This window comes from Lepus europaeus, chromosome 4, assembly GCF_033115175.1.
Source record: "Lepus europaeus isolate LE1 chromosome 4, mLepTim1.pri, whole genome shotgun sequence".
Taxonomy (NCBI): Eukaryota; Metazoa; Chordata; class Mammalia; order Lagomorpha; family Leporidae; genus Lepus; species Lepus europaeus.
Window position 1 is genome coordinate 134,375,055 of NC_084830.1, and position 22,885 is coordinate 134,397,939.

At 41.2% G+C, this 22,885-nt stretch overlaps 1 protein-coding gene across 1 annotated transcript in view; it reads left to right on the forward strand.

Annotated features, from left to right (window-relative positions):
• PRELID2 (PRELI domain containing 2) overlaps positions 1-22,885 on the forward strand; it is an 87,500-nt gene that overhangs the window by 8,916 nt on the left and 55,699 nt on the right. The window contains exons 2-4 of the mRNA XM_062188910.1: positions 7,582-7,639; positions 10,171-10,244; positions 12,540-12,700. Of these exons, the coding sequence (XP_062044894.1) occupies positions 7,582-7,639; positions 10,171-10,244; positions 12,540-12,700 (293 nt within the window). The remainder of the gene's footprint in view (positions 1-7,581; positions 7,640-10,170; positions 10,245-12,539; positions 12,701-22,885) is intronic.

The following is a 22,885-nucleotide window of genomic DNA, read 5'->3' on the forward strand; positions in this document are numbered from 1 at the left end:
AGACAGAAAAAGATGGAGGTAATTTGCCCATGATTCTCACAAGTAGATGTCAAATACAAGTCTTTGACTCTAAAACTCAGTTCTGTTTGTCAACATTCCATGCTTTTTTTGTTTGTTTGTTTGTTTTGTTTTATTCTTTAACTTTTCATTTAGAAATAACTTGCCACGTAGCAGGTAAAGCCACTGCCTGCAATGCAGCATTCCTGTTAGTGTTCCAGCTGCTCCACTTCTGATCTAGCTCCCTGCTAATTCTCCTGGGAAGGCAACAGAGGATGACCCAAGTGCTTGGGCCCCTGCACTCACGTGGGAGACCTGGAGGGAGCTCCTGGCTCTTGGCCATGGCCTGGCCCAGCCTTAGCTGTTGCTCCCACTTGTTGCTCCTCTCATTGTCTGTCTGCCTCTCCCTCTCTCTCTGGCTCTGACTTTCAAATAAATAAATCTTAAAAAAAAAAAAAAAAAAAGCTTACCATGTAAAATACTGTAAAAATACAAAGAATTCCTATATATTCTTTTGCAACGTCCCCAAATCATGTATAATTGTTTAAAGATTTATTTTATTTATTTGAAAGGCAGAGTTAGAGAGAGAGAGAGACAGAGAGACAGAGAGACAGAGAAAGCGAGAAACAGAGAGTGCTTCCATCTGTTGGTTCACTCCCCAGTTGGCTACAGCATCTGGGGCTGGGCAGGCTGAAGCCAGGAGCCAGGAATTTCTTAGCTTCTTCTGTCTCTCACATCGGTGCAGGGGCCCAAGTACTTGGACAATCTTCTGCTGCTTTCCCAGGCTATTAGCAGGGAGATAGATCAGAAGTGGAGTAGCTGGGTCTCAAACTGGGGGCCCATATGGGATGCCGGCACTGCAGGCGACAGCTTAACTTGCTATACCACAGCGCTGGCCAAGAAGTATAATTTTTAAAATAAGGAAGTCAAGACTGACACGATACTGTTAGCTGATCTGCAGACCTTATTCAAATTTTGTCAACTGTCTGCTGAAATCTTTCTTTTTTCTGGCCTAGAATGCAGTCCAGGGTCTTACATTGCATTCATTTGTTGTGTCCTTGTCTCCTCCAGTGTAGGACAGTCTGTCAGTCTTTCTGGACTTGGGTTCTTTTGCAGACTTGTATCACATTTTCAAGTGCACTGGAATGATATATGCATGTAATACTGACATGAGATGATTTATCTTTGTGTTACAATTATAAACTATGCTTTCAAAAATTTTACTGTGCCATTGCTGATTATGGGGACATTTTTGAAAGAGAAAGACTGAAACACTGTAGGTTATCCTTTGTTTAAGGTCAGATTTTGTCCTGGCTGAAGGACCTTTGATGATCATGTGTGTGTTCCCTGCCCTGGGATGGCAGCACCATAGTCTGCATGTCTTGACCCCTTCTCCCTGGTCTATGTACTTCCTTGTCCCACTGGCCTGAAAGTCCAATGAACAGTCATTAAGTATATCTGTCAACTTGAATATGTGTAGTCCTTGATCATTGAAACTGAGTAATTGATGTCGTATTTGATCTTTGTATAAAACCAATCTGCTTTTCTTTTGAGATTGACTATTGCATGGAGCTCATAAAAGGGACTGGGCACAGCTCATCATGATTTCTTTGGATAACCAAGCACCAGGTCTCTTCCTAGCAGGCGCAAATCTTTGCATGTACATGTTTGGAAACAACCTGGGTCCTGTTAATGCTTGTAAAACAGACATATTAACATTCCAATTTATTTGAAGGTTTGCATGGCCTTCTTTGCTGGACCTGTAAATGCACTTGATTCCCTGCACACTGTCCAGCAGCTCCCTTGAGGTCACTGACCCTTTCAGAGGGGGTGAAATAAAAGGCAGGCATTGACTTCTGCAATTTTTGGAAAGTTCATTTTTATTTTTTAATTTATTTGACAGGTAGAGTTATAGACAGAGAGACAGACAGAGAGAAAGGTCTTCCTTCCGTTGGTTCACTCCCCAAATGGCCGCTACAGCCGGCGCTGTGCCAGTTCAAAGCCAGGAGCCAAGTGCTTCTTCCTGGTCTCCCATGTGGGTGCAGGGGCCCAAGCACTTGGGCCATCCTCCACTGCCTTTCTGGGCCACAGCAGAGAGCTGGACTGGAAGAGGAGCAACCGGGACTAGAACCTGGTGCCCATATGGGATGCCGGCGCTGCAGGCGGAGGATTAACCTAGTGTGCCACTGCGCCGGCCCCAGAAAGTTGATATTTTAATAACTTCTTAACTCTTATGAATAGGCTTTTTGAAAGGTTATGGATTTTTTTTTTCCTCAGCAAATAAGAAAGGTAAATGCCATGTGTTCATGAAGCTCCTTTCATACATTTATTGAATATTATTCCTGTAATTGGACAAATTTAATTTCTTTGCCTCTCACTTCATAGTTACGTGTTTCTTTTAATGTATAGTTTGTGCTTTTTCTAGTATCATGTAATTTTTGACCTCTTAGCATGTAAAAATGAAAGCAAGAGTATAAGAGTACATCAAGAAGTTCATAGAAAAGTGGAATTAAAAGATAATGCATATTTTCCACAGATGTTTTTGAGGATCTCTCTTACATGACAACTTTAGGAAAGTCTACATTTTATCTTTATATTGTTACACGTATAAAACAGGCAAGTGATATTTGCTGTCAATTTATATATCTTGGGGAAGGGGAAAGGGAAAAGAGTTGGTTTGCATTCTGTGAAGAAAGTAAAAATCACAAGGAAGTTCAAAATGAAGTCAAGTGTACCTTGAGAAATCCATTAAATCACCCTAAAGCATAGCCTACATAGTATGTGTACACAGCTCCATGCAGAAATTCTTATGCACACTTCAGTTGATGATCCGCTGAGCCAGGCTCGTGGAGGACAAGGGTCCTGGGCAAACATCTGGGTCATCAGACAATTCTGCTTCCATGAGGAACTTTGGTTTGGAATGGGACTGGAGACTCCCAATGTGACTGTGCTTGTTTGCAGGCTTTCCATCATTATGTTCTTAACTGAACATAATTAAGTTCTTAACTTAATACTTAGCAATAGGTTTTCTAATTTTGGGGAGGACCAAATGATATCATGTATATTACAGCCTTTATCTAATACAGCACTCTGCAAAGACACAGTGGATGCTCAGTGGGTCTTTGATGGACTTGATCCTGATCTGGTGATCATTCCAATTTTTGTGAATTAAAACATGAATATTTATGTTGCCACAAGGTGGCATCAGACCATTTCAAGTCACTCCAGGTAGGGGGAACTTCCGTTCAATACATCTTTAATTTTAAAAAAGTTAAAATATGTGCCTTTTGTGTTATGGTGTTTAGCGATTGCAAATAAACCACTAATTCCTTTTATCATTCTTGAATGGAAACTCGAGGCTTATATCTAATTCCAAAAGTAGCTGTGTAGGAAATGACTTGAATCATGCAAATGATTATTTTCTAGAGTGAATAGTTTATAGTCTCTTGTGTTTGCCTAATAAGCTTTTCATTCACTTTTGTGATTTACAAGCATTTTCTAATGGGTTATCCTTAAGCATTTTATAGTGCTCCCCTTCACAATTTCATCCATTTATTGTTCCTCAGTCTGTTTTATTTTCTCATGAGCAGACCTGCATATTTATCATTTGTTTGCTTCCACAACTGACACATAAACTGCATAAGAGGCTACAGTTTCATTTGTTTCTTTATTGTATCTTCAGTGCCTGGCATGATAAGTGCCCCCAAAACTGTTAAATTGAAAACAGCTGGAGAGTTTTCACTGTTATTTAAATCAATACCCTGTGTTTTAATAAGTAAATATAAACATCCATGAAAATTCAAAGTATTTGAGTTTATAAGCTTTAGGAATTTCTGTGATAACCTAGCGAAGTCATCAGGATTTGAAAATGTTTATGACGGTGCTTCTCTGGTAATTACATTTCCATGGAACCTCCTTCATTATTTAGTTCAGTAATCTCCCTACAACTTCCAGTGTATCTGTACTGTTCAGTAAGGGTGTATTATGGATCTACACCAAACAAATGAGAAATGTATTAAAGGATGGTCTTATTTTACATTAACATACAAGTTGCAAATAAGGAACATGTTACAAAAACCTGTAGAAAAGGCAGTTCTTATTATGAAGAGATTTTATTCTAATATTTTGTGAAAGATCAAATTTTTGAGCAATAAAATTATGTATTTAAGTAAGAAGACTTGGGGCCAGCACTGTGGCATAGCAGGTGAAGCTGCCTCCTGCAGTTCTGGCATCCATGACTCCCCGCTGCTTCCGTTATGATCCTGATCCCTGCTAATGTTTCTGGGAAAGCAGTGGAAGATGCTCCAAGTCCTTGGATACCTGCACTCTGCTACCTGAAAGAAGCTCCTGGATCCTCGCCTCAGCCTGGCCCAGTCCTGGATATTGTGGTCACATGGAGAGTGTACCAACAGATGGAAGACCTCTTTCTCTCTGCCTTTGCCTCTTTCTCTGTAACTCTGAATTTCAGATAAATTATCTTTAAGTAGGAAAAAAAACATAAAAGTTACATCATCTCTCTCTCTCTCTCTCTCTCTCTCTCTCTCTCACACACACACACACACACACAGACACACACAGACACACATAATTCAGGGAACCTGTGTGGGTCTCAACTGTCTCCCTTTGAGGTACTGTTTGAGTGAAAGTGTCCTTTGCTGGAACACAGAATACCTAAGCCTGACCCTCTGCTGTGGACATGTGCCTGGAGGCCTCAAAAAGTTCATGAAGAATTTGCTTTAGCTCTTACTTCCGTTTCCAGTAACCCCCTCATATCTTTGAAGAGTTTCAAGAAAGCAGTAGTAATTTTGAGCATTTCTTTCTAGGAGTAATATGGATGAAAGAATATGTTTTTATTTTTTAAGTTTATTTTTCTGAAGGTTTTTTTTTAAAGATTTATTTATTTATAAATCAGAATTAGAGAGAGAGAGAGAGAGAGAGAGAGAGTCTTCCATCTGCTGATTCACTCCCCAAATGGCTGTAGTGGCCAGGGCTGGGCCAGGCTGGAGGCAGAAGCTTCTTCCAGGTCTTCCATGTGGGTGCAGGGGCCCAAGCTCTTGGGCTATTCTCTGCTTTCCCAGGTGCATTAGCAGGGATTTTGATCAGAAGTGCAACAGCTTGGACTTGAACTGATGCCCATATGGGATACTAGCAGCACGGACACAGCTTAACTCACTGCACCACAGCACTGCCCATTTCCTGAAGTTTTAAATGAAAAATAGTTGTATGTGTTAATGGAGCACAGTGTGATATATATTTTATATATATATATATATACACACACACACATACACACATATAATGACATATATACATATACGTATGTATTATATTGCATGCAAACCAGGTAATCAGCTCTTTCCTACCTTTGACATTATTTTTTGATTGGAGTCTAGGAGCTCCTAATAAGTACATTTTTAAAAGCCATGTTTTTCATTAGTTGTCAGGATTGTAGTTGCTACAGAGGCAGTATGAGTGATGGAGTTTATCAACTCAGGACACAAAGAGCTGCTCAGGCTGCTGAGAAACAGCTCACTGTTCTCTTCAGGATTAGTTACCGAGAAGAAAGGTTTATTTTCTAAATTGAGCTCTGAGGTCATTGAGGTTTATATTCCACATCATTTATTGGTTCAGCAAGTCTTCATTGGGTGCCACATGCCAGACACTGCAGGTTGGCAGAGATAAGGTGACAACTGAGCTAGGTGGTGTTCCCACCCTCAGAAAGCCCATGTTCTGCTCTTGTGTCCTTTTTGGCCACAGATGTGAAAGGTCTTTAAAAAGTTCATGGAAAATGCATATTTGAAAAAAAATTTCAAAATTGTTTTTTGCTTGAAAGTAAACTTTGAAAAAATATTTACGTATTTATTTGAAAGACAGAGAGTGATGGAGAAGGAAGGAGGATGGAAGAGAGACAGATTGATCTTTCCAGTCCCTGGTTTACTCCCCAATTGCCTGCCACAGTCAGGGTTAGGGCAGGCTGAAGCCAGGAGCCAGGAGCTCCATCTAGGTCTCCTACAAAGGTGGCAGGGACCAAAGTACTTGGGCCATTGTATGCTGCCTTCCAGGTGCATTTGCAGGAGGGTGGATCAGAAGCATGTAGTGGCTGGGCCTTGAACCAAGCAGGTGTCCCAAGTGGTGAGTTAACCAGCTATGTCCCAACGCCCACCCCAAGACTTATCTTTTGATTCCATTTTCTGTGGCATTTTCCAGGTACCCTCAATTCTTTTACAATGTGTGAAATGGACAAACTGTTTCCCCTGAAATTCAGTCATACACACGCAAGTACATATACACACACATCATACATGTAAGCAGATGCCTGCTACTAATGTGGGGTAGGAAGTCCCACACTCACAGGTTTTTGTATTCTATTCCCTGATTTCAGAAGAAGTATAGTCAGGTTACCAAGTGGAGGGTCTTACTTCTCCCATCCCTCAACCTACCTGCTACTCTTGCATCCTGCCCACCAACTTAGGATGTCCTGGGTATGAGGTCCTTCTCAGTTCCTTGGCAGATTTTATCACATGATGTAGCAGTAAACCTTGGGGAACAGAGCCCAGTACAGGGCTCAGCAAGCCTGTGTCAGCAGCCACCTTGTCCTGTGGCTTTGTGGATGTCCCTTCACCTCTCAGAGTCTCCCTTCACATCTGAGCATGAGTGGAAAGGGTTGGATTAGAGTAACTCTGAGGTGATTTGGTTGTAGGTTAGGTGGGCAGGCTTTGGAGGCAGACAGAAAGTATCTGGGAGTCAGTAAGTAGTGAAGGAGATCACTCTATTAAGAGAACTGGTTGAATTTCCTGGTTGCACCAGAAGATAGCTGGGTGATTCTAAGTAGAATAATCTTGATTCAGTTTCCATTTCTGAAGAGTGGGGCTAATGGTATCTCCTAAACTAGTTATCTCAGAGAGGCTATTGGATTTGGACAAGGTCTTGCAAATAAAATGTTTAGCACAGTGGCTGGTGTGAAGAACATTTTTGGAACCGACGCTGTGGTGTAGCAGGTAAAGCCGCTGCCTGCAGTGCAGGCATCCCATATGGGCACCGGTTCAAGACCCGGCTGCTCCACTTCTGATCCAGCTCTCTGCTGTGGCCTGGGGAAATAGTAGAAGATGGTTGAAGTCCTTGGGCCCCTGCATGCATGTGGGAGACCCTGAAGAAGCTCCTGGCTCCTGGCTTTGAGTCAAACTCTGGCTGTTGCTGCCAGTTATGGAGTGAACCAGCGGATGGAAGACCTCTCTGTCTCTGCCCCTGCCTCTTTGTTACTCTGCTTTTCAAATAAATAAGTAAATCTTAAAAAAAAGATACTCTTGATTTATGTTAGACTCATTCAATATTAATAGTGTTATTATTTATTAATTAGCTGAACCTTATGCCTGCTTTCCACCCAAGGCTAGATTAGATCCAAAGTTGATTTCCTCTGGATTTTGTACAAGATAGCATATCACTGACCTAGACCCAAGTGGTAAACTTGAGATCCTTAACTGAAAACTAGCCTTTAGTTAGAGGTTGCTTGGAAAATATTTACTACTAAGTAATTCACTCTGGTAAAAGATGAATGCTAATTCTTCTTTATGTGTTTTCATTTAGTACCCCAACCCTATGGACAAAAATGTCATCTCTGTAAAAATCGTGGAGGAAAAAAGAGGTGAGTTCCCTGACTATGCTGTCACTTCCATGATGATCAGGACGTTTTACTGACTTTTGTAAGGGGTGCGTGTATGTGTGTGTGTGTGTGTGTGTCTATGTGTATGTGTCCAACCTATTGTGTTTTAAACAATGCTCTTATCACTTTCTAAGTAATAATTGGTGACAAAACTAAGCTATAAAAATTAGCTATAAGTATAATTGTAACAGTTAACACTTCTGAAGCTCTTAATACGTGCTGGGCATTCATTAGCCCATTTAATCTTCAGAACAATGTGTGGGTAGTTGTTATGATTGTTCCTATTTAACAAATGAAGAAACTGAGGTACAGAGAGATTAAATAACTTTTTCCAGGTCACATGACTTATCCTTATAGTGCATTTATATGTCAGTTCGCATATGGCAAATTAGATGTAATGAGCAGCATGGATATGAGCTGCGACTGGAAAATGATTGGATTGTGGAATTATAACTATTTGGCAGTGTGATTCATTGTTGACTAGAGCAGGGTGGATCAACTGTGGCCTGTGCTGCCTGATTTTGTGAATAAAGTTTGAACTTGAAGATAGAGCTTTGCAGGAGGCCATGACAAGGTACACAGTCAATGCACAAACTTTGGAGCTGCCCAGGGAGGTGCAGGTCTAGCATGCTCTTCAGCCTTCCTAGAAACCATGGGACAGCACTGCTCATCACACGCCTGTAAGGACCTTTCTGCACTTGGTAAACATAAAACTGTCTTTGGTTTGTGAGGACATTTCTGCATGTGTATAACCATATAAATATATTAGAAAACACCCATTTTCTCATGAACCTGCACTCAAATGTGGGAGAAACTTTGTTGTTTTTTTTGCATCAGACAAATCTGATTTTATTACTACCTTCACAACGTAACTTTTTGGAGGCTCAGCTTCTCATCCGTCAGTTGGGAAAACAACTTTTTTTTTTTTTTTTTTTGACAGACAGAGTGGACAGTGAGAGAGAGAGACAGAGAGAAAGGTCTTCCTTTTGCCATTGGTTCACCCTCCAATGGCCGCCGCGCTAGCGCGCTGCGGCTGGCGCACCGCGCTGATCCGATGGCAGGAGCCAGGTGCTTCTCCTGGTCTCCCATAGGGTGCAGGGCCCAAGGACTTGGGCTATCCTCCACTGCACTCCCTGGCCACAGCAGAGAGCTGTCCTGGAAGAGGGGCAACCGGGACAGAATCCTGTGCCCCAACCGGGACTAGAACCCGGTGTGCCGGCGCCGCAAGGCGGAGGATTAGCCTAGTGAGCCATGGCGCCGGCAAAACAACTTGTTTTTAGCTTGTCGTGAAGATCAAATTTGAGAGCAATGTGTGTATCCTAAAAGAAGAATGTTAGTTATAATTTCCATTGTTGTCGGGGCGGGGGGCCTCTTTGCTTCCAGGAACAGCTAATTTATTTTAAGTGTGCAGGTGGCCAACATTGGGTGACAGGGACAAAGACGGTGTCAATGGGCAGAGGTGAGCCAGTTTTGTGCCCTATCATCAGCTTCTGAGCAGCCACGGTGTTTGCCACAAGGCTTGAGGCTACTATAGTCAGAGTTTTGAGAAATCCTATAGCAACATGGCTGAGTCACAGTAATGCACAGCGCCAGTGACCACATTTCAAAGTTTTTCTTTTTCATTGCCTCTATCTCCCTTTTTCTTAACTCATGTTCATTGTATTTTTTATGTCACTGGCTTAATTCTGGATACATCACTCCCAGATTGCTTCTTGTCATAGAGGGTCTACTTCCTTATGAGAGAAGACTATGGCTGGAGCCAGTGCCATGGCACAGTGGGTTAATTCTCTACCTGTGGCACCGGCATCCCATATGGGCACCAGTTCTAGTCCTGACTGCTCCACTTCCCACAGCTCTCTGCTGTGGCCTGGGAAAGCAGTAGATGATGGCCCAAGTCCTTGGGCCCCTGCACCCATGTGGGAGATTGGGAAGAAGCTCCTGGCTCCTGGCTTCGGATGGGTGCAGTTCCAGCTGTTTTGGCCATTTGGGGAGTGAACCAACGGAAGGGAGACCTTTCTCTCTGTCTCTCCCTCTCACTGTCTGTAAATCTACCTCTCAAATAGATAAATAAAATCTTTAAAAAAAAAAAAGACTATGGCTAGTATAAGTAATTAATTATGGGTTTAAATTTTGTAGCCAGAAGCCTATGCTTGATATAGAAGTTGGCAGAATCAGATTCTCCATGTTTTTATTCAAGCATTCCCATTGCTGGAGTTAAGCAGGAGGCTCGCTAGGTGTCAACACTGATAGTCCAGCGCAATGAATACTTTCTGATTCTTTTATCTGTGACACCAGAATGTGCCTTGTGAGTTGCTACCCTACCCTTATTTCTTGATCACAGACAGGGAATATTTATGATTTGGCCCAGAAAAGTAGTGAAAGAAACTGAGTTTTGAGTTAAACATTTTCTGTATACAGTAAATTGAGATTGACTTTAAAAGCTTTATTAGCATTAAGACAAGAATACATTCCTTAATTAGAATTTTTTGAGTGTAAGTTTTTTCTTTCTCTAGATGAGTCAACAGGAATTATCTATCGAAAGAGGATTGCAATCTGTAAGAATGTTGTTCCAGAAATTTTAAGGAAGGTAAATTCATTTCAGAATTAAATCTGTGTTGGTATAACATTGAGTAATCTTATTATTTTTTTATTTATTTGTGTGAATGTGTGTGTGTGTGTGTTTGTGAGAGAGAGAGAGACAGAGAGAGAGAGAGAGAGAAAGGATGAGGGAGAGAGAGGGAGAGGGAGAGGGAGAGGGAGAAGGAGAGAGACAGAGATCAAGCGCACAAAAGCAAACTCCAGTCTGCTGTTTCATTCTACAAATGACTGCAGTAGCAAGGGTTGGGCTGAAGCCAGAGGCAGGAGCTAGGAATGCAGTCCTGGTCCCCCAAATAGGTGGCAAGGAACTCATTACTTGAACCATCACCACTGACTCCCGGGCACAAATTATCAGGAAGCTGGAGTCAAGAGCTGCAGCCAGGTGTCAAACCCAGGTACTCTGATGTAGAAAGCGGGTACCTTAACTACTGGGATAAATGCTTGGACTTGGAGTAATTTTTAATAGTCATAGAAAGAGACAGCATTTTCTGATATAGAGAAACAGTATAACTTTCCTACTTCTCCTAACTTGTAACCCTTCAGAGTTAGAAAGCTGTTTCACATGGACCCCAGTTTTGGCACATGCTGCTGGAGATACTTTGTCTCCATTTGTCTCCCTCTCACTCACTCTCTTTCTCTCTGAATGTCATGGTTTCTAGTAGAGATGTTCTACAGTTTTTTTTAAAGATATTTTTGGCATTTTTCATGTAGTGACTATCTTCTAATTTGTACATGGTTAGAAATGACTCTTAGGTAAGAATGATTATAAGTGGGAAAATTGTAAATATTTACTCTGATTTTTAGTAAGGAAGATTAAAACCTTCAGTTTCTGGGCTGGCACTGTGGTGTAGAAAGTTAAGTCTCCTCCTGCAGTGCTGGCATCCCATATGGGCATTGGTTTGAGTCCTGGCTGCTCCTCTTCTGATCCAGCTCCCTGATAATGCGCCTGGGAAAGCAGTGGAAGATGACCCATTTGCTTCGGCCCCTGAAATGACCTTGGAGACCTGGAAGAAGCTCCTGGCTCCTGCCTTTGGCCTAGGCTGGTCCTAGTCCCAGCCATTGCTTTTGTGGCCTTTGGGGAGTGAACCAGCAGATGGAAGATTGTTTCTCTCTTTGTCCTTCTCTGTCTGTATTTCTGCCTTTCAAATAAATATTTTTTAAAAAACCTTCAGTTTCTAATTCAGTGGTGGAGACAACAGCTTTTGTTCTCAGTGCTCCTTGTTAAGTCTTGTTGTGTGGGGTTCTGTAAAATAATATCCTTGATGATGAAATCTTCATGATAGCAAATTGTTTTCTCTTTTTGAAACCCTTAAGCACTCTGGTGATTCTTTGTTGGAAAAAGGTGAGTGGAAATTTTTCATCACATTGCTTGAACCGTAGAGGATTTTTGATGGGAGTCTTCTTAGGGTTATTAGGCAGAGGAGAGCAACTTGGTAGGCACTTCTAAAATCGTCTAAGTGGTAGCTTCAACCCAAAGAGATTCTGTGTGTGAAGGAGAACTCAAGTTGATTCCCTCTGATTAGCTTGCATATTAAATTGTGGTGCTGTCTATAGGAAAAATGGAAGCCTCCATTGCTTACTGACTGTGAATGAAAAGAGTCTGTCACATTCTTAGTGGAAATAAAGATCATATGATAGTGAAAATGAACTTTATTGTCTTTTCCAGTTGGTAAAATGTGTTACCCATAGCAGCAAGTTATTACTGGCTTTTTCCACAGAGTGCACACTGTGCCTTTGCCCTATATACACACTTTGAATCTATTATTTAAAAAGGTATTCAACTTTGTCTTGTATCTCAATTCCTAAATAATTTAAAGATACCTCTGACTTGTACAATTCTCCCTTTGTAATTTTCCATGTCTTCTCCACCTAGGAAAGCATACATTTTAAGGTTTTGGATGGGATTTAAAGTGAAGAAAATATTTTACCTAATATCTTCTTGCATGGGAGCCTGTAAGTGGCCCAATTAGAACCCATCAATTTAAGGCGGCCATGACCAGCCCTAGAGGAGACACAAAGGAGGCTGATAATTTACTTAGCGTTTACCAGTTAGGGGTATCAGGCACAGCTTACATGAATCCTTTGTCATTTGCGTGTCCTTACTATGACTTAGTAAGGTCATAGTACATTAGATTATCAGAGAGTTACAGCCTTTGGTGAGCCTTCATCCAAAAATCATGATTGCTTGTCCACTTAGTTATCTGTGACTGAAAGCTCCTCTGAACACAGTCCTTATGTAGCCTGCTTTTACAAGTGAGAAATCTCTTCTTCATCTGTTGGACAGGTGAGCATTTTAAAGGTACCCAGTATTCAGCTGGAAGAGGAATCCTGGCTCAATCCTCAGGAACGAAACATGGCCATACGGAGTCACTGCCTTACGTGGACGCAGTATGCATCCATGAAGGAAGAATCTGTCTTCCGGGAAAGTGTGGAAAATCCAAATTGGTAAGATCGTGTGTTGTGTGTGTGTGTGTGTGTATGTGAGTGTGTGGGTGGGTGGGTGGGTGCAGGATTGTTTCCATGAACACAAATATTAAAATATGACTTTATTCTTAGTTTGCTTACAGCTCACACAGATTCCTTTTTAAACACACAAGTAAACAATGAATATATTTTTCTTTGGGGAAAAATGACAGAGTTCAACTCCTTTCTGACCAGCTGCCCATCCTGGTGACTTTTTCCATCTGCAGAGGCAAAGTATTTCCAGATACCTCAGATACTTACATAAGTATTCATAGAATCACACGATGTGGTTATATAAGTTCTTTGCATACATAATTTCATGGTGTGTAAATTACTGTGTACAACTCTTTTTTGTTTACTAGAACGTTTGAGTTCTTTTTGATATACACAAATATAAACTTAGCTGAATCTTTTGAACTATTGCATAAAATTCAATGTTATTACTACCCTTATTCTATTGAACTATTTTCTATTTGATAGACTCATTATTACAAATAATACTACAGTGTTTGTGGATCATATGTTCCTTATACATAACCCCTAAAGCTGAAGCAGAAGGTCAAGCTATCAAGTTTATTGAGATAATTTATTTATTTTTATTTTTTAACTTTTATTTAATGAATATAAATTTCCAATGTACAGCTTATGGATTACAATGGCTTCCCTCTCCCATAACTTCCCTCCCACCCGCAACCCTCCCATCTCCCGCTCCTTCTCCCCTTCCATTCACATCAAGATTCATTTTCAATTCTCTTTATATACAGAAGATCAATTTAGTATATATTAAGTAAAGATTTCAATAGTTTGCACCCACATAGAAACACAAAGTGAAACATACTGTTTGAGTACTAGTTATAGCATTAAATCAAAATGTACACACATTAAGGACAGAGATCCCACATGAGGAACAAGTGCACAGTGACTCCTGTTGTTGACCCAACAAATTGACACTCTAGTTTATGGCGCCAGTAACCACCCTAGGCTCTCGTCATGAGTTCCCAAGGCTATGGAAGTCTTCCAAGTTTGCCGACTCTGATCATATTTAGACAAGGTCATAAAAGACAGGGTGAGGATAGTAACCAATGATCCTAAGAGTGGCATTTACCAGGTCTGAACAATTATACAGCATTAAGTGGGGAAGAGGACCATCAGTACACACAGGTTGAGAGTAGAGCCATTGGAGGTAGAATAGAGGTTATGATTACGAAGGAATGAGGCCCAAGTGCGCTAGACAGGGTCTAGAACAAAGGACAGAGTCATTATTAGAGGAGCTAAGAAAGGTGCTGTCTAAGCTACAATTAAGTTTTCTGATTGAGAGGCAAATAGAACTTGACAGAAGGGGCTTGATAATAATCTGTTGGGCTTTAGGCCTTGTAAGTTAAGAGGCCCAGACCTATCTATCTCTTCACATGGGGTACATCCTAAGGGAGGTGTGAACCTCCTAGGGGAAGGCACTCTGTTGACTTTCATTACTTGGCTGGCCTGGGAGGAGAGCTGGCCAGGTAAAGGCAGGTGGCATCTCTAACAAGAAATTTACAGTTCTGCCTGCAATGTTGCTGACCCTACTTGGCTGTCCCCTTAGCTGCAGTGGTTACTTTGGAAGTTGGGCTGAGTGAAGGGCTTTTCAGCTTAGAGCCAATAAGATCTGTGGCTCTGACCTGAGCATCCTTCGACTCCAGGGCAGGTCCATTTCCAGTGATGCAACTCTTGGCAGAGCTGCCAGGGCTCTTCACAAGCTGACTTCTGCTGAAGCCCAGGCTTACCACATTGCAAGCCACTGCAGTGGACTGGCCTGTTGGGTTTCCTTGAGGGCAGATCACTGTACAGATCAGCCATTAATAGGCCTGCCACCCCTTGCTTCTGATGCCTAGCTTTCTTTTCCTCCTGGTTGTTGTTAAAGCAGACCAGAGGATGCAAGTCAAGGGAGTACCCAAGTCCCATCTCTAATCTTCGGTGGCCTGAACTACAAGTCTATAGTCACAGGCATGTTCTGTAGTAGTTTTTCTAAGGTAGACAATGCCCATGAAGAAAATTATATTCTCACTTTAAAACTTTCTTTCCCTTTGGTCTGAAAGGGAGGTTTTTTCTACTTACTGTATACTTCGCTGATGGCAAAGCAAATCTAGCTATGAGATTATTATTTAAGCTCTTATTTTGGCTATGCTATTACAGAAAAATATTAGTCTTCTCTTTTGTAAGGTCTAAAGATTAATTTACAAACAATAAACTTTATTCTTAGTGTATATTTCTATGAGTTTGACAAACATATATTATTGTTACCACAGATATAATTAAACTGTAGAAAATTTAAGGTTAATTTAACAACACTTAGAATAAAATACTGGTATAATTTTTGTGATCTTAGGTTAGGCAGTGGTTTCTTAGATATGTTCAATAGAAAAAGATAAAATTACTTCATTAAATTGAAAGATGCCAGTTGGGATACCCACATTTCATACTGGAGTGCTCCGTTTGAATCCCAGCTCTGCTTCTGTCCAGTTTCCTGCTAATGTACATCCGGAGAGGCAGTGGCAATGGCTCAAGTATTTGGATCCCTGCCACTCATGTGGGAGACATTGATTGAGTACCAGTACTCCTGGCTTTGGCCCCAGTTGCTGTGGGCGTTTGGGAAGTGAACCAGTAGATGGAAGATCTTTCTCTCTCTCTGCCTCTTTGTCTGTCCTGTCCACCTTTCAAATAAAGTGAAAAAGACCAATGAAAAACTTTTGTGCTTCAAAAGATATGGTCAAGAAGGTGAAAAGAACCTAGAGCATGGGTGAAAATATTTACAAACCATTTGATAGGGGTCTGTGATCCATTGTGTGTAGACAACTATTACAGCTCAATAATAAAAGGACAACCCAGTTGAAAACTAGACAACATATTTGAGTAGTCGTTACTTGAAGAAAGATATGGAAATAGTCAATAAGTACACGAAAAGCTATTCAACACCATAGGCGTTAGGGCAGTGTGCATCAAAAGCACTATAAGAAATAGTTTCACAGCTACAGAGATGGCTGCAATAAAAAAGACACAGAAAACCTTGTACAAAAATATCCATAGCAGCATTATTCATAATAGCCATAATACAGAAACAAGGGAAATATCTATCAGCTGATGAATATGTAATCACATATGGTATATCCATAAAGTAGAATATTATTTAGCTATTAAAAGGAATGGATTGTTGATTCATGTTACAAAGTGGACAAACCTTGAAAATGTTTTGCTAAGTGAAAGAAGCCGATTAATAAAAAGCCACCTAGCATATGGGTTCCTTTATTTGAGATCTCAGAATGAACAAATCCATAGAGACAAGAAGTGAATTAGTTGTTGCCAAGGACTGGGGGAAAGGAGAGTAAGGATTGATTACTAATGGGGATGGAGTTTATTTTTTGAGGTCATGAAAATGTTCTGGAATTAATGTTGATGTGGCACAACTCTGAGCATCTTAACTGTGCTGAATTGGGTACCTTATAAGGCAAATTTTATAGTAAATAATTACATTCAGTGTAAAAAAGTTATTTGGGTGGTATTTTTAGTTTATATAGTATCTTAATTTGAGCTGTTAGAACAAAGAATAACATAGATGGGGGGGGGTGCTGATGATGTGGTATAGCAGGTTAAGCCACTGCCTGGCATGGCAGCATCTCATATTGATGCCAGTTTATGTCCCGGCTGCTCCACTTCCAATTCAGCTCCCTGCTAATAGCCTGGGAAAAGCAGTGGAGGATGGCCCACATGTTTGGACCCATGCACCACATGGCAGACCTGGATGAAGCTCCTGGCTCCTGACTTCTGCCTGGCCCAGCTGTGGCCATTGTGGCCATCTGGGGAATGAACCAATGGATGGAAGACCTCTCTGTCTCTCCCTCTCTCTTTGTAATTCTGACTTCCAAATAAACAAATAAATCTCTCTCTCTCTTTTAAAAGAATAACATAGACTGAGTAGCCTAAATAATATCTTCTCACACATGTAGAGACTGGGAAATCCAAGATTTAGACACTGGCAACTCAGTGTCTGGAGAGGGAATCTTCCTGGTTTAAAAATGTTTGTCTTATTGTTGTAACCTCTCATGGTAGAGAGAGTGAATTAAGGACCTTAATTCCTATGAGGGCTTTACCCTCAAGACCTCCTGTAAACCTAATTATATCCCAAAGACCCTATCATCTAATACCAGCCCATTGTAGGTTAAGGCTTTAACATAAGTGGTGGGGAGATGCAGATATATAGTTCATATCATATAGATTCTGCCACCTTGCCTTTCACTGTATTAATATACTAGTTTACACTTTCATCAGTAGCAGAAGAGGGTGTTCATTTCCCATAACATGACCAGTACCTAATATACTTAACGTTTTTAAAATTTATTTTTATTTTATTTGAAGGGCAGAGGGAGTCAGGGGAGAGGTCTTCCATCTACTGGTTCACTTCCTAAATGCATGCAACAGCCAAGACTAGTCTAGGTTGACGCCATGAGTCAGGAACTTCATCCTAGCCTCCCACGTGGAGGGCAGGGACCCAAGTACTTGAGCCATCATTTGTTGCTCCCAGGATATGCCTTAGCAGGCAGCTAGACAGGAAGTGGAGTAGCCAGGACTTGAACCAGGTCCTTTGATATGGGATACAGGCATCCCAAGTAGCTACTTAACTGCTATGTCAAATGCCTGGTCACCACTGAATGTTAGCGTGATTTTAAATTTCACCATTATAATGGATGAGAAATGATATAATTCCTTTGAAATAGGTTTAAAAATGAAAGCAAAATATCACAAACACTAAATATTAGCAGTAGTTATTGCTGTGAACTATAATTTCAGAGGATAATTTACTATTTTATTGTTATTTATGTTTTGCTTTTTTTCCCCCCTATTATGCATCTGTCATTTTAGTGGAAATAGCGACACCCTCAAGCCTAAATAACTAAAAACCAGAAACCTAAAGTCCACTTTTAAAACCTGGCAGTTGTCCAAATCACTATTGCTCCCTTTAACTTGGGTCCTGTGGTGATAATTCTAGATTCTGCAGCAGCTCACTGAATTAGTGTGAGTGCTGTGTCTTATTAGCGTCAGAGGTGGGTTTGCTCTGAACCACCCCTAATTTTTATTTTGTTAGTCTCCCTCATGACACAGGTTTTTTTAAAAGGCCATGGATATTTGGAATTATGTATAAAAGACAACCCAATTAAAGGATGGGATTAGAGAATAGAGCTCTTTTTTCTCTGTATAGAAGTAGTGAAAGGATGAAATGGTCAGATTTTATACAGAAAAGTCTTTGATTTTATCTACTTCATTTTAAAATTAATTTTTTAAATCTTTACTTAATATATACTAAGTCGATCTTTTTTTTTTTTTTTTTTTGACAGGCAGAGTGGATAGTGAGAGAGAGAGAGAGAGAGAGAGAGAGAGAAAGGTCTTCCTTTTTGCCGCTGGTTCACCCTCCAATGGCCGCTGTGGCTGGTGCATCTCGCTGATCTGAAGGCAGGAGCCAGGTACTTCTCCTGGTCTCCCATGTGGGTGCAGGGCCCCAGGACTTGGGCCATCCTCCATTGCCTTCCCGGGCCATAGCAGAGAGCTGGCCTGGAAGAGGGGCAACTGGGATAGAATCTGGCGCCCTGACCGGGACTAGAACCCGGTGTGCTGGCACCGCAAGGCGGAGGATTAGCCTGTTAAGCCATGGCGCTGGCCTAAATCGATCTTCTGTATATAAAGATAATTGAAAATGAATCTTGATGTGAATGGAATGGGAGAGGGAGCGGGAGATGGGAGGGGTGCAAGTGGGAGGGAAGTTATGGGGGGGGATGCCATTGTAATCCATAAACTGTACTTTGAAAATTTGTATTTACTAAATAAAAGTTAAAAAATTACTTTTTTGGGGGCCAGCACTGTGGTGTAGCAAGTAAAGCCACTGCCTACAGTGCTGGCATCCCATTTGGGGCCCCGTTCAAGTCCTAGCTGCTCTACTTCTGATCTAGCTTCTTGCTAATGCACCTGGGAAAGCAGCAGAAGATAATCGAAGTCCTTGGGCTCCTGCACCCATGTGGGAGACCAGGAAGAATCTCCTGGCTCCTGGCTTTGTATTGGGCCAGCTCTGGCCTTAGTGACCATTTGGGGAGTAAATCAGCAGATAGAAGATCTCTCTCCCTGTCTCTGCTTCTGCTTCTCTGTAACTCTACCTTTCAAATAAATAAATAGATGTTTGAAATAATAAAATTAAATTTTTGTAGGTATTCATGCTATAGATAAGCAGAACTGAACCTTTATCCATGATACGTAAAATGATAATTAGTCATGAGAATCCAAGAGAAGCATTCTTATCACCCAGAGTTAGTATCTGATAATGATTTTTTTAGTCCATTCCCACTTGACACTTAGATTATTTCTGAGTATTTTGTTATTACAAATAGTTTTGTGATGGAAGTTTCTATGTCTATGTATTTTCATACTTAATTAACTTTTAAGGAAGACTGAACAAAGTGGGATTTCAGGGTTAAAAATTATGTGCATTTTCTATGTTGACTTATATGATGAGGTTTCTCTATAAAAAGATTTGGTGTTGGGCATTTAGCTGAGTGGTTAGGACCCTGGTTGTACTGCCCTGACCTCTACCAGAGTGCCTGTGTTTGATGCCTATTCTGTCTCCTGACTGCAGCTTCCTGCTGATGCAGACCTTGGGAGACAGTGGTGATGACTCAAGTAATTGGGTTCCTGTGCCCATGTAGGAGATACAGCTTAAGTTCCTGGCTCCCAGCTTTGGCCTCGGCTTAGTTCTGGTCATTACAGGCATTTGGGAGGTTAACCAGTAGGTTAACCAGTAGGAGCTCTGTGTCAGCCTTTCCAATAAATTAAAGAAAGAAGTTAGACCAATTACACTTTGTTTTTCTTTTGGATTTTTTAATGTTCTAATGCTTTTTAAAACCTTATCTTTTATGTCATTGACACAGATTTTGAAAAATTTTATTTAAGGTATACAAATTTCATCTACAGAGATTTAGGAACACAGTGATACTTTTCACCCTACCCTCCCTCCCGCCCATGCTCCCACTCTTCCTCCTCCTATCTCTCCTGTTCCTTCTCTTAACTTTCACAATGATCTGCTTTCCTTTTACTTTATACTCATAAGATTAACCTTACACTAAGGAACGTGTTCAACAGATAGTAAGAAGAAAAAACTCTGTTCCTGAGCAGTAGAGACAATGGCTGTAAACAATCATTAAAGCTCAAAATATCAGTTTCATTTCTATACCTTACATTTTTGGTACTATATTAGTTATCAGAGATCAGGGAAAACACATGGTATTTGTCTTTTTAAGATAGACTTATTTCACTAAGTATGATTATTTCTGGTTGCATTCATTTTGTTGCAGACGATGGGATATCATTCTTTTTAATGGCTGAGTAGTATTTCATAGTGTATTATACCATATTTTCTCTATCCAGTCATCAATTTATGGACATTTGGGTTAATCCCATATCTTAGCTATTATGAATTGTGCTACAGTAAACATGGGGGAACAGACAACTCTTTCATATGCTAATTTCATCTTGGTAGAATACATTCCCAGGAATGGGATTGCTGAATCATATGATATATTTATTTTCACCTTTTAGAGGTATCTCCATACTGTCTTCCACAATGGTTGAACTAGTTTACATTCCCATCAACAATGGATTAGGGAACCTTTTTCCCTACATCCTCACCAGCATTTCTTGCTTCTTGATTTCTGTAAGACAGCTATTCTAACTGGGCTGAGGTGAAACCTCATTGTTGTTTTGTTTTGCATTACTCTGTGGTAATGAGCATTTTTTCATGTGTCTGTTGACCATTTGGACTTCCTTTTTTGTTCAGATCCTTTGCCCAGTTCTTCATTGGATTGTTTGTTTTGTTGTTATTGAGTTTCTTGAGCTCTTTATTGATTCTGGGTATTAATCCTTTATCAGTTGCATACTTTGCAAATATTTTCTCTCATTCTGTCAGTTGCCTTTTCACTTTGCTGAGTGTTTCTTTTTGCAGTACAGAAATTTCTCAACTTGATATAATCCCATTTGTCTATTTTGGTTTTGATTGCCTGTGCTTCTGCAGTCTTTTGCAAGAAGTCTTTGCCTATACTTATGTCTTGCAGAGTTTCCCCAATGTTCTTCTCTAGTAATTTTATGGTATCAGATTATAGATTTAGATCCTTGATCCATTTTGAGTTGATTCTTTGTATATAGAAATATAAGAGAGGGCTCCAAGATGGCAGAATAGGGAGGGAGCTCACTGATAGTCCAGGAAAAGATAGTTTTAAAAAAAGTGGAGATACTGTAGCCTCAGGGAAGAGTTAGGGAAAAAAACTACAGAGGAAACTTCCGGAATTAGGGGGACATGGTGGACCTATGTGGAGGGCACGGGTGCCCACGGCTTGGGACCCCAGCTGCCGAGTCTATGCACCAGCGCTGGAAAGGGAGGTGAGGCAAAACTGCAGTAGCCAGATATACTGGGGGAAAAGTGGCAGGAAGAGCCTAGAGGGAATGAGGCTTGAAGCCCTGTGGGGCAAAGTACACCAGCCTAACTAGAGGAGACCAAAAAAAATAAAAGTGAATGGTGCAGACAAGATCCTCTCTCTCCACACACCTTACAAAGGTGAGCAAGACAATAGAGCAGGTGCCATTTTGGACATATATAACAGCTGCGCCAGCTCAGGGCTGCACCTACCCTCAGCCAAGCAGAAAAACCTGACTCTGGTGGGGAGAAATAACAGGAAACCAAGACTTAGTGAATGTGTGGAACTTATGAACCGGGACTGTAAAAAAACAAAACAAAAAACTGAGGGTGTGTGGGAGAACTCACAGTGTGGCTGAGATGTGAGTAGTCTCAGTGGGAGACACCACAAATTTGGGGGGCTTTGGCTACCCAGTGAGAGGCATTGCAGGGGAATATGAGCTTATACTGAGGACTGCACAGATCCTTTGTGTGGTCCTTGGGACAGAGCAGACAAATATTATACACACTGGGGCTAGCGCTCAGGCACTGATTGCCATCAAGGAGAAGAGCTCAGCTGAGGAAAATTACTTCCCATTTGAATAAAAAAGAGAGAGAGAAGATTTACCACGCCAAACATGGTTGTGTCACCTTTGGCACACCCTTAACCCTGAAGAACTGAACAGAGCTCTCTGGCTATACCCACTACAAACCTCTGGAGATTCACCAAAAGCAGACTTAATCCACTTAATCTGGCTTTGTAGTATAATGAGAAAAGCCACCACAGTGAGAAAAAAGAAGAAAACAAAGAATATCTATACAATGACAAACAACAAACGCAGAACCCGAGGAAGCAAGAACAAGGAAGACATCATGATGCTCCAAATGAACATGACACTTCAATACAAGATTATGAAGATGATGAGGTAGAAGAAATGCAAGATACAGATTTCAAAAAATTTATGATAACATTTAAAAGTTATCAAAATCAAATGCGGCCGGCGCCATGGCTTAACAGGCTAATCCTCCACCTTGCAGCGCCGGCACTCTGGGTTCTAGTCCCGGTTGGGGCGCCGGATTCTGTCCCAGTTGCCCCTCTTCCAGACCAACTCTCTGCTATGGCTCGGGAAGGCAGTGGAGGATGGCCCAAGTGCTTGGGCCCTGCACCCGCATGGGAGAGCAGGAGAAGCGCCTGGCTCCTGGCTTCGGATCAGCGCGATACGCCGGCCGCAGCGGCCATTGGAGGGTGAACCAGTGGCCAAAAGGAAGACCTTTCTCTCTCTCTCTCTCTCTCTCTCTCTCTCACTATCCACTCTGCCTGTCAAAAAAAAAAAAAAAAAATCAAATGCATGAACTACAAAAATCCATACAGGACAGACAGAAAATCTCTCTTGTGAAAATGAAATCTTAAGGAGGAAACAAAATGAAATGAGGAATTTAGTAGAACATGAAATTGAGATATTGAAGAGAAATCAAAATGAAATTAATAATTCAATAGAACAAGCAAAAAACACATTTAAGGCCAGCGCCACAGCTCAATAGGCTAATCCTCCGCCTTGTGGCGCCGGCACACTGGGTTCTAGTCCCGTCGGGGTGCCAGATTCTGTCCCGGTTTCCCCTTTTCCAGGCCAGCTCTCTGCTGTGGCTTGGGAGTGCAGTGGAGGATGGCCCAAGTGCTTGGGCCCTGCACCCCATGGGAGACCAGG